Below are 13538 nucleotides of genomic sequence, written 5' to 3'. Positions count from 1 at the left end.
TCTATAGTACCTATTTACCTTTGACAGATTATCGTGTAAACTCTTGCAGCGAAGATAATTAAAAAACACACAAGATTTAGTAACAATATTATTGACTTTGTAACGATGGGGCCCTAACCCAGAGAGCAGTGTAGTCTGAGTGGTAGAGTGGGGAAACCCCGCCTCTCTCTTTCTCCTTTTAATGGAGAGAATTTTCCTTATACATAATATTAGATAATAATACATTATGTTAAAGGAAAATATTAATTAAATTGGCCATAATAAGTTGTGATCGTCTAACAGTTAGGATCCTACGTTGTGTACTTTTTTGTTTTAGTAATCCCAATGATCTTTTATGTGGTATGTCTGTAATAAGCAAGATATCTATCAGGGCGCAATAAATGTGTCTAAATTAAGTTATTTAAAGCTAGAGATACTTGGAATTCAATACATATAACTAGTATAGTGTGAAAATAGAGTGTAATATGGAAAATAGAGTGTAATATGGGTGAGTAAGTAAGTAGAGTGTGTAAAGGGTCGGGAAAGGATAAGAGTTGACTGAAAGAAATTAACGGGCCTCCACGGAGGCCGGGGGACCACCTTCCTAGCCCCCTGTCCCCTCCTTACACTCGCCTGCGATTGGTAAAATAACCCGGAGGATTTACAGCTACAGCACTAACAGCGGTGCTAAAGTCAACTCAAAAGAGGACAGGTTAGATGGAATGAGTAAACCCAATTCCATAAATAGTAAAAAGGTGGAAGGAAACACATCCAATCCAACCAATGCTTGATTCATATGCTGCATATCTGTGCAATATACACAGTTTTAGTTGTGTAACCACTGGGATGTCTAAAAAGATCAAAACCAGTGAATTACAAAGTTTTGTGATAATGCCAAGCTGTAAACAGACATGACAAGTGTATGGTTTTGCCCAGAACAGTCGGGGGGTTGAGACGGCAAGCCACTTTTCACTGAGCATCTCCGCTTACTAATGTAAGTATCAACAATGACACAGCTACTTTGGAATGCGGCCCACAACCATCCCAGTCGCCCTGAACAAGAAGTAAGGTTGTGGTGATATAATAACATATCAACCCTGAAGTAAGTGTCCACACTCAAACAATATGGAGCCATAAGGAAGACAAATCTTTTCATCAAGCATCTCCGCTTACCAATGTAAGTATCAACAATGTCATGACTACTTTGAAATGCAACCCACAGCCAACCCAATTATTCAAAGTGAGGAAATTAGATATAAAAGTTGTGGATGACATGACACCATACCACCACAACTTGAATATAGCAATATTATTAGTGGGTTTCTGATTCGTTTGTTTTTAAAACCTGTGCAAAGATGAGCGTCCGATTACAGAACAGACATCTAGATTATACTTTTGCAATTAGAATTGACACTCGTTTGTTTGACAATATGAAATGGTACAGTTACTAGCTATCACTAAGTGTTATTCTTACTGCGTAAATAACTGAAGACACTGTGACCAATGAGAAAAATAAATAATGACAATAATACTGGCATTTGTTTACTGATATCATATCCGCAATGGAAATCCCTCAAAGTATTTATTTAATTTTGTCATAAATGAGATGTTGTTTTGTAATTTTTGCGATTTCCGATATTGATTTTTTTCAGTTGCCATATGGAAATTTATTAGTAAGAAGAAATACAAAACAGTAGTTAAGGTAACGGCGCCTATTACCGGGGTATCGAAATCGACGGCCATCACCGCGGCAATTTAAAATACGCATTTTATAACCAAACCGATAGATTTCTTAAAAAAATATATTTTACAAGATAAAAGCTTATTTAGTCGACTCACGTATCTATTAGCGCTAGTGTATGTGAATGAATCAAACATTTTGCAATTCGTGATTTTCCGAAATGGCACCGACGGAAGAGGATTTGCCATACTAACGCGTGACACCACATACAAGCAGACTCGAATCTTATTTAGTGTTTTACAAAATATTTATGACAATTGAACTAATGTTATGGTTTTTAAATGGCTTTTTATAGTTTTTTGTACAAGTTCTGAATACTTTTTGTACATTTTTAGGCCCGGAAATACGATTAAAATGGAAAATAAAATACAGCGGCGATAGGCGCCATTTTTAACTGTTGATTGTAATACCGTGGTATATCACGGTAATAGTTAAAGTGGTAGTTTTGGTTCTTCAAGCTTTATTTTTGGTATAAATTATCGTTTATATAATTTGTTACAGTTATTCCAATCTTGATCTATTCACGCTTTTAAAAAACTATTTCCTTGGTATGAAAAGTATTAACAAACTCTTAATTTTTAGCGAAAACTTCAATACTGAATTTGTAGTTTCTATAGAAACCGTTATTTTGCCAAGTTGTTTAAATATTGCGATGAAATTTTATATTTACTTACCAGTTATGTAATTTTGGTTATATGCCAAGGATGTAATAAGTATATTTGATTTGTAATTCAAACACAACTCTATCCTATAGTTTTTATAGGTCGGAAATAGATTTTGCAATACTCCAAATTAAGCCAATTAACGATGGTATGATCGCATAACCCTCGGTAATAGAATGTTTGGGAATCTATTACCGACCCATTCAATTGTCTTTGGGTCGGTAATAGGTTCTTAAAGAAGTCCCTATTACCGAGAGACATTTTATTTTTCTGTTAAAATAATTCACATTTAGGGTACCGTAAGTGCAGATTTTTTTGATAAAGTTGTGACTTTTACTCAGCATGCATACATCAAACTATAACTGGTGGCATGAGCATAATAAAATACAATGGGCTGGATACACTATTCGAAACATACTTTAGTTTTTTATTTAAATTTTCTCAAAAAATATTTGATGTACAATATATTATACAGAACCAAAGCCATTACCCTTTTTTAAACCCTCGGTATTAAGTTCCAAAACATGTGTCGGGTTCCTTTTACCGATGGTAGAAAATTGCCGTTTTTTTATACCCTCGGTAATAGAAGCTCAATTCGCGGTAATGGAATCACAGCCTGTCCATTACCACGGTAATAGAAGATTTGGGTATTTTGATTTCAATAATTAGTTTATCAAATACTAATAACTAAAACGAGCCCAAAAAGTTAAGACACTGAAAGTTCAATAAACGCTCTTAAATAAAAAAAATATTCTCGTTTGTTAAGGAGCTTTGATACCCTTAATTTTTGGGGCTCATTTGAAAACTTCCTTAAGTACCACGGTAATAGGCGCCGTTACCTTAATCATTTAATTAAATTACTACTGTTTAGCTAAGCAAATACATAAATTAAAACAACCAGGGTGAAGCCTTTAACAGGAGCAAAAAAAATAAATCGTGGATTCTACTGCTCAAACGGTAGTTACCTTTGTTCAACCACATTTAAAAACAATGGAGTCTTTTGATTTTCTCTTTTTCGTACAAATTAAATAGTATTACAATGTACTTACGCCATCCTAGTCCTTATAGCCCAGACTGATGACGTCGCCTGTCACGTTAAAATCATTAAAATTATTGCTTTCAATTGGTTGGTAAGAAACAAAAAAACTGATATCGTTCAGGCTGACGAGTTACGACCTTTTTTTTATTTGACTGGATGGCAAACGAGCAAGTGGGTCTCCTGATGGTAAGAGATCACCACCGCCCATAGACACCTGCAACACCAGGGGGATTGCAGATGCGTTGCCAACCTAGAGGCCTAAGATGGGATACCTCAAGTGCCAGTAATTTCACCGGCTGTCTTACTCTCCACGCCGAAACACAATAGTGCAAGCACTGCTGCTTCACGGCAGGATTAGCGAGCAAGATGGTGGTAGCAATCCGGGCGGACCTTGCACAAGGTCCTACCACCTGAAAAACCTGCTAATTCTTTAATTAAAATTTCATCCCATTTTTAAAATAATTTTTTTACTTGTTCTTGTTGTTTTCTGTTAGTGAGAAACGTTTTCTTTCGTCTAAACATTGCCGATCATGCAACACATTATTATTTACTTTTTGGTAAACTACTTATTTACATATTATCTATGTTTATAAATTTTCTCCGTCATAGTCGCAATATGCAATTACTATTTAACTGAAAGTATGATGTACAGTACCAATACCAAGAGTTTACAGTGACCGTACTCGATAGCGACGGCGTAAATTATTTGTATGGAGAATTGTACCTACAGAGCCTCTACAAATAATTTACGCCGTCGCTATCGAGTGCGGTCACTGTAAACTCATGGTAGTGTACAGAATGCCGGCTTTGTCGATGAGTTTCCTCGACATTTTGTGTGCTGACATTTTCCCGAGCTATAAAGTAAAATGTCTGATTGTCCGCGGCCAGGAAACGCAGACGTACGTTACAAAATTGTACGCAAGTAATACCTACATACACTGTAGCCTGAGATCATAGGTAGAGCAAAAAATTCACAAAAATGATATCATGGTCTTCATTAATGTTGCACTATAAGTAAAAACCAACCGTGCCATATCACATGACTCTAACCCAGCGGTTGAGACTTTAAGATTTTATCCCGATCCTGTGCACCTAACTGTGTTATTCCAGATGTCCAGCTATCTGTGTACATACCGAATGTTTTCGCATTTATTATATTATTTTATGCTCGTAGTGTCTTAAGACCAACGTGATGATGTCATAAATTTCTTGTCATTCGAGTCGCTCAAGAACACAGATTCAAGTATTACCGCGAATGAATGTGTCCTGTCCTTATAGCAACCTAGATGGAACGATGGATTGGATGGATTTCGGCAACATCGACCATGGGAATTGCCGAACCGAAGTGACATCACATTTTTTTTAAGGGTGATTCATGTTTTGACGGCTCGGCAATAAATACAATTTACCGGTTTTATTATAAAGGTAAAGTTATAAGTATTGTACAGCCGGTGCCTTAACATAAGTATTTATCCACTTTTCTATACAACTAAAGTATGAAAAAGTGGATAAGAAAGTTAGGGAACTGACCGTACATATACCTAGCCTTTTTTCCCGATGGTACCTATTTGACATAAGAAATCCTAGGTATTTTACACAGATTTTGTAGCAGTGTAAAATATATGACGATAATCTTGAACCTATTTTTTAGCTCGTTCCTTATTTCCTTCCTTCCTTAGATCTAGACGTACAGTCAAGTTCATAAATATTATGTACGTTGCCAAAACGTCAAAAATATATGTAAAGATATTTTTAGAAAATGTACCTCTTAATACATTTTTGTGCAACTAAATAATGATGTCAGTTCAAACATTTGACGCGAAGGCCGTAGGTATACATACATATTTATGGCCTCAAGTGTACAGTCAACCATTTTGATTCCAAAGCCACCATAGAACCGTGTTATAATGAAATCTTACGTCGTTCGATAAACATTGTTAAAGATGAATTAAATTTGCTACTATAAGGTTCCATAGTGGCCCAGGAAACAAAGTTGACTACTTACCTACACATTTATTTATGTGTTACGGTTTTCCCGTATCAATGTATAAAGAATATTTTCTTTTTAATAAGTAGGATAAAGATATCGAATGACTAGAATTTACCTAAAGTATTTATTCTTGTATTATCAGTGGCATGAACTTGACCTCATGGCCGTGGCTAATTTAAAGATATGGCAGTATGGCAGTTGTGAGCGACTGACTAACAAAAAAAGATAATTTATAAATTGATATCATATTGTCGGTTTGAATCTTGGTTTATCCTAAATAAATTCCTGGATTAAAAATTGTTTTCACGAATCAACTTTATACCGGGTGTGGCCTGTAATATGAGCAAATAATTAAAACATAGATCATACTCCTCAAACGAACAACATGCTCAGCGACTTTTAAAATTAATTAGTTTTTTAATTTTTATTACACTTTTAAGTTTATTCTAAGAAGCAATGTTTGTAATGTGGTTGTGTTCTAGGATGGCGTCGGTACATTGATAGCAGTAGTAAGTATTTAATTTGTATGAAAAAAGGAAAATCCAAACCTCCATTATTTTTAAAACTCGCTGAACTTTGACGAGGATGATCTATGTTTTAATATTTTCCTCGTATTACGGGCCACACCCGCTATACTAACAAGAGATGTATCCGTCGACACCCGACACCATGGGTCAAATGAGAAGCAAAATGTCGTGCCTATTTTGGTAGGAGAGTATGTACCTACACTATTTATTTATTTTTATTTATTTGAATGTTTTGTCAGCGTAGTTAGCAAGTACACCCATGCGAAATTACGGCTTTCTATTATAGATCTCCGTGCTAACCCACGGACAGATAAGCGGGCAGAAGGACTCGGAGAAACTACCTATATAAGTACACTAGCTGTTGCCCGCGGCTTCGCTCGCGTTAAATTTGGGGTAACAAATAACATACATTTACTTTCTGTGATCCTTTTTTCGTGTTTTGATTGATTTTTTGGAGCATTTCATGGAAATATAAATACAGTAAGACGTTGTTTTAGACAGATGGTGCACATTTTGGAATTCAAAAATCAACCTACATACGTAATTAATCATTCATAATTCGTACCAACTCTGAAACCCTGTTTTGCTGAAACGTTAAAGTACTACGCGTTTCTTTTGCCGGCGACTTCCTACACGATATAGGATATAGGATTGTATCTCGAGAAATTGTAAAGTCCCCGCGGGACATGAATTACTGTTATGATCTACAATACAATACAATACAAATATTCTTTATTGCACACCATAAAGCAGTAAAAAAACTTATAATATAAACACTTAGATTCACGGTAGACAATAGGCGGTCTTATCGCTTAAAAGCGATCTCTTCCAGACAACCATTTGGGTACAAGAAATTATATATGTTACAAAAATAGGTGGCGGAAACAGAAACAGAAAATAAAAACAAACAAAAAATCAATAACATTAAAATAAATACAAATGAAACAACTATATAAATACATACATGCAATACTATACAATACATAAACCACTAACATAAAACAGCAATATAAATTAACAATAAGGCCGCAATGGGATCGGAACTATTTTAGTATTCTTTCTTTCTTGTCGATGAGAGACATATTGTAGCTTTCTATTGGTAATAGAATTATTTAAATCAACTCAGTAGTTTCAGAGATTATCCCCAACAAACAAAGAAACAAACAAAGTTGAGATATTTTTCTATTCCGTGGGATTTTCTAAAAATCTTTCCCTAGTGCACCTCTCTATTACTTTAGGTCCATCTATGCCAATTTCATGTCTCTAGCACCAGTAGTTTTGGCTATGCGTTGTCTGTCAGTCAGCCAGTCATGGTACTGTTCAGGTAGAGTTAGGTATACAATTATAAATAAATCAACCCTGAAGTTGAATTCACTTTTTGCTATCCCGCGGGAGTTTTACGTTTTCCCGGAGAAAAGTAGCGTATGCCAATCAGAGATAATGTAGCTCCCAATTGGTAAAATATCTTTTTAAATCAACCCAATGATGAATTTACTTAAGTATTTCGATCTTGCGGGAATTTTGCATTGTTCTGTAGAAAATCAGCCTATGTCAATCAGAGATACTGCAGATTACTATTAGTGAAAGAATTTTTAAAATCAGCTCCGAATTTGGATTGTCTTACTTACTTCTATGTACCTATCCTGCGGGAATTTTGCATTTTCCCAAAGAAGAGTAATCTATACCAATCAGCAATTAGTGTAGCTTTATATTAGTGGAAGAATTTTTAAAATCAGCTCTGAAGTTGAATTCAGTTTTTTCTATCCCATGGGAATTTTGGATTTTCCGAAAAAAAAGTGGCCTATGTCAATCGAGGATAGTCATATCATATGAAAGAATTTTTAAAAGCAGTGCCAAAGTTGAATTTACTTATTTCTATCCCGCGGGAATTTTTCATTTTCACGGAAAAACGTATCCTATGTCAATCAGGAATACTGTAGCTTACTTTTGTTGAAAGAACTTTTAAAATCAGACCCGAAGTTGAATTCACTTATTTCTATCCCGCGGGAATTTTGCATTTTCCCGAAGAAGAGTAGTCTAAACTAATGAGGAATAGTGTAGCTTTCTATTGATGTAAGAATTTTTTAAATCATCCCCGAAGTTGCATTCAGTTTTTTCTATCCCATGGGAATTTTGTAATTTCCCGAAGAAAAAGTAGCCTTTGTCATTTGGGGATAGTCATATCACATAATATGTAAGAATTTTTTAAATCAGCTCCGTAATAGAATTAATTTATTTCTATCCCGCGGGAATTTTGCATTATCCCGGATAAAAAGTAACCCATGTCAATCAAGGATAGTGTGGCTTACTAACGGTGAAAGAATTTTTAAAATCGGCTCAATAGTTTCAGAGATTCGACTACAAACAAAGAAGCGAAAAAAGTTTAGATATTTCCCTATCCCGTGGGAATTTCGAAAAATCCTTTCTTAGTGCGCGTCTACATCTATTAAGGAACATATATTCCAAATTTCAAGTTTCTAGCCCCAGTGGTTTGGGCTGTGCGTTGATCTATAAGTCAGTCAGTCAGTCAGTCAGTCAGTCAGTCAGTCAGTTTCTTCTTTTATATATATAGATTTCAAGTTTCTAGCCCCAGTGGTTTGGGCTGTGCGTTGATCTATAAGTCAGTCAGTCAGTCAGTCAGTCAGTTTCTTCTTTTATATATATAGATTACATTCAAGAGTTCCATTATTGCTATTTTCACTAGAAATCCGAAAAATTTGGGTTATCTGAGATAAATTCTGTCTCTACCATAAGGGCACTCTAGCCGGCCTTCTGTCCGAGGCCTAAATACCTACGGAAGGTTTTTTTGTCACCCCTTTCTTGTTAATCCTTCGATTTTTTTACTCACATAATAATAAGTCGTACTGCTGGGCAAAGAGTTCTTCTCTTGACCTCCACAACTCCCGCCGCAGTGTCTAACGCCTGAGCTCCCGCAATCATATTCACCATCTCATTCTCCCATACTACTGGGACAGAAAGAAGTCGTGAAAACGATTGTGATTCCGAGTGCGTTAGACAATAAGGCCTTCGGTCTGGAGCAGAGTTCCCAAATTTTTTTCTCGTAGACCACTCTCAAAGTTTTACTGTTTTCGGTAGACCCCCTGTTGCTACATACTACTATATTCCCAAAATATCCATGTTTTACGCCTACATGTTTTCCGTGGGTCACTGGGGGTCCACTTGGACCACTTTGGGAACCTCTGGTCTGGAGCAATTAGATCAATTCTTGACGCGTCCTAATCATCCCGCCATCTCCTTTGTGCCGTATGGCGAAACGCTATCCTCGATTTGGTGATGTAAATTCCATCCAACAGCAGCTTAATTCAGCTTACATGCATGCCCTAATTATTTAAGCTACTTTTAAGTGGCACACGTTCATTTATCTCGACTCTTGGGCATCTTAATCTAATCGTGGCAGCAATGGCGCGGCGTGGACCACCGGACGCGAGATGCATATTTCGCAAAACTTAAAATGATAATGATATACTTAGCATCTAAATACATTAATGATGTGATATGGAAACTCTTCGAAATAAACGATTTAATTTATTATGAGTCACAAATTTCTTTAGCACCTGTGTTTTCATTTTAATTAATTTTGTATAGCTTAAAACAAAACAATCAATCAAGCAAATAATATTTTCACCTCAGCACCTCAAACAGGCAGGTTTTGCTATGAGCCATCAGTGAGCAAAATCGCATTTTGCTCACTCCGTGAGACAAAGTAACTTTTTAATTTTTTTTTAAATGCTGAGTACAGGATTGGGTCAACTCACTGAATTCCAAATATTTGAACTTCACTTTGATCTGTCATTTCACTACAACACGCAAAAAGCGGAGATAGGATCAAATGTGTTGATTACAATCTTAAATTAAATGTATGGTACTTATTAAAAATATATCGATACCTAAAAATTACATGACAACGAAATATTTCCAAAATGTAAATTTTCCCGATCTTTTAATAAAGTATGCAACCTCGTTGCACGAAAGTCGCTTCTCTTGTTTTTTTTTTATAAAGGAATTCCGTATTCCTCTACAGTTGGAATAGGTAAATATTCGTCAAATTGAATGAATTTGTAACAATCTATTTATGTTTATGTAACGAAATCTAAATCTTAATAAAATCATATTTAAAGGTTTAATAACATTAACAATAAATTATAAGTACGTTTATTGTTCAACCTTTTTAATGACCCAAAGATAAGGCTTTTTGCGGTATTAAAAAATAAGTATGACATATAGCACAAGAAGTTCTAGGTTCAAATTACAATGCATGTTATGAGTACCTATGAGATTTGTACTGTTCTTAACTTTCTGGTGGCTTTTTAAAGATGTAACCGCAACTGTACTTTTGAGTAAGTGTTTAAATGTGATTATTATATTTGTTCTTTCGGATTATATTAAAAAATTGTGATTGTTTTGTAAACAGGTAGGTATTTGTGGTTTTATTCTTATGTTACATTTAAATTATGTTCTCGCTGCTGAGGTGAAAAATTGTATGTGTCACACGAGACCAAAGTTTTTTTGCATCTCGTGTGTTTAAATCCTCGCTGATCTCAGGATTCTAACCTAGAATCACTCGCTGTCACTCGTGATTCAATTGTAGAATCCTTCGCTTACTCGGGATTCAAATCAACACTCGCACCAAAAAACGACTTTGCTCTCTTGTTGCACAAATAACTATTATTCGTCGAAAATAGGTTATTACACTGCTGTTGTAGTTACTGTTGAGATAATGTTCAGCTACATCTTACCCGTTCGGGCATACGAATTATTATGAGTAGGTAAGTACCTACATTATGTATTAATACTAAATAAAAAAAACCGGCCAAGAGCGTGTCGGACAGACCCGAAATAGGGTTCCGTAGCCATTAAGAAAAATTAAGTAGTACCTAATATTTTTTAAGATTTCGTATTTTGTACGGAATATTCCAAGTTTAGTATATTTAAACTTTAGGTGCTTTTACTCTTAAACTACTAATAATTCTCAAGAAAACTGCCGTTATAGTTTTACTTGAAAGTTTGATACGCTTACTACCATCCTGAATTTTTTCAAATTTTTCCATCATCTTGTTTAGAGGGGGGGGGGGGGGACGCTCGATTTAATGAAAATTTGCATTTTAAAGTTGAATATTTCGCAAACAAATCACTAAATCGAAAAATCGTCTTAGAAACCCCCTAATCCACCGATACCCCACACTATAGGGTAGGATGAGAAAAAAAAATCACCCCCACTTTAGGTCTATGGGAAGTACCCTAAAAAAAATTTTTTTTTATATTTTTTTATTGTACTATTTCGTCGGCATAGTTTACGTATAATATATCCGTGCAAAATTACAGCTTTCTAGCATTGATAGTCCCTGAGCAAAGCCGCGGACGGACGGACAGACAGACAGATAGACAGACATGGCGAAACTATAAGGGTTCCGTTTTTGGCATTTTGGCTCCGGAACCCTAAAAACAAAATATTACAGAATACAGATACAGTCGAGTTCATAAACTTGTGACCAAAAATTTGGTCAAAAATATCTGAACACGCTTCTAAGCCGTTAACAATAAAATCGTGTTCAGATATATTTGATCAAATGCGTATGCTCACAAGTTTATGAACTCGACTGTACAAGTTGGATTAAACTCTCGTTTTGATGCAAGTATGCTTTGGATTAAATTAAGTGATTGCTACTTTATGTACTCGTAATGGTTAGGTATGCAGTACTTAGTTCTATACAATACTCGTAACCTAGCGTATAAGGATACTTCGGCATCAACCTTTAAATATCCACCCTGCTGTAGCGTAACGTAAAAATTATCGTTAAATAACCCGGAGCAAATAGTTTTTAATATCAGGAGAAAGCGTAGCATTGGGGATACAGGCACACAGGTAGGTCCAAAACAAACCACATCACATCACTCATACCCATTTATTAATTAGCAATGAAAGTTTACATGGGTCTGAACATGAACATAATATTCCGAAATGTCGACAGCGAATATAATCATCATAATAATCATATTTTTTGTAATATTAAACTTACGTAATAATGTAACATTTGTTTACACTGTATATGACCTCGGCCGCAATATGAGTTAAATTGGGAAATATCAATCCATTTCTGTTTCAATTTCTGTAAATTAACTCTAGCATTTGAAATGCTAGAGTTGATTTACATCATTTGTTACTGTTAACTCTGAGAGAAAGATTTTTCCCAGATACAGTTGTAAATTGAATCCATATTTAATAAACTACATCGATTTCGAATGTTTTAAAACTACCTACTTAAAGTTGGGTGAAAACACAATCTCTACGCCGGTTTTCTCATCGTGATTATACTTAAGAAATTTTGGTCTGTTTTCTTAGAAACGTTGCGTTGTTTGCGAACTGACATGCGCAGAAATCTTATCATACACCTTCCAACTATGACCCGCCGCACTCTCGAGAAAGACACGGCGACGTACGCGCGTGAAGACGTTCGCGGAAATGAAATATCATTAACGAAAACAACCGATAATTAATAATGAAATGATTATTAATGATTAAACTGTTTCTACTTGTGATATTTCAGTGGATTTAATTGAAAATGAAGTTATTTGAGTTGTTGTTTTTGTGTTGCGTGAGTTGGAACTTGGCGAGATGCGACGGTGAGTTTTTAGTTCATTTTGCATTTGTATAAACATTAGTCATATTGTTAATATAGGTATGTAATTCGTGTTAGCCGGCCGGCGTATGAAAGAGTTTTTTAACTACACCATTTGTTTTCAAGCGCTCTACCTACTCTAGGTAAATTAAAACTTTCGTGAATATCTTATATGCTTTAAGGGCAGTTATATTGATTGTTTTATTGTATTGTTTGTTTTTCGAAATTCATGTGCGGAATTACATTTGAAATTTAACACGAGCTTTACGGTGAAGGAAAACATCGTGAGGAAACCTGCACAAACCTGCGAAGCAATTCAATGGTGTGTGTGAATTTCCCAATCCGCACTGGGCCCGCGTGGAAACTACTGCCCAAGCCCACTCATTCTGAGGGGAGTCCTGTGCCCTGCAGTGGGACGTATATAGGCTGGGATGATGATGATCATATTGATTGTTTAAAAATTCCATCTTTCTACTAATACCCAACAGATTTTCAATAAGAAGCCCAGATAACTTCGCTATTTCTTGTAACCTAACAAGTAGTAACGTCCCAGTTTCGTAACGGGTACTATATACACCGCACTGGGTACCATTACCACTAATATGTATGATTTGGTTCCTTTTAACAAAAAAAAGAAATTTTTCAATAAAAAAAAAACGCTTTATTTAGGTACTAAGCGTTTACAAAGTTAGATATTGAAACAATAAATAAAGTTTATTCTATAACCACCAATTAGATACCCTTAAAGCAGGCTCATAACTAATAATCTACTTCCCACTTTATCTCCAGTTCAAAGGTGTGGGTTGCCGGTTCAGTTTTGTAGAAACACAAGCAATTTACGATTTGGCCAAGCAGCTCGATTACCGAGAGGAACTTGTGTGATGTGGCATGATGCCCTGAATTGAAATGCAGGAGTTCATATAAACTAATAAAAAAAAATATGGGACAATTTACACCGAATG

General features: G+C 35.4%; 1 protein-coding gene across 1 annotated transcript in view; it reads right to left on the bottom strand.

The window, feature by feature from the left end:
• Positions 1–3437: 3437 nt before the first annotated feature.
• The window catches only part of LOC141440812 (uncharacterized), a 17666-nt gene continuing 7565 nt past the window's right edge, over positions 3438–13538 (bottom strand). Inside the window, exon 5 of the mRNA XM_074105362.1 lies at positions 3438–3469. Within this exon, the coding sequence (XP_073961463.1) occupies positions 3438–3469 (32 nt within the window). The remainder of the gene's footprint in view (positions 3470–13538) is intronic.

Source organism: Choristoneura fumiferana, chromosome Z (assembly GCF_025370935.1).
Source record: "Choristoneura fumiferana chromosome Z, NRCan_CFum_1, whole genome shotgun sequence".
NCBI lineage: Eukaryota > Metazoa > Arthropoda > Insecta > Lepidoptera > Tortricidae > Choristoneura > Choristoneura fumiferana.
The sequence above is the reverse complement of the archived record's forward strand: the minus strand, read 5'-3'. Positions and strand labels throughout refer to the sequence as shown.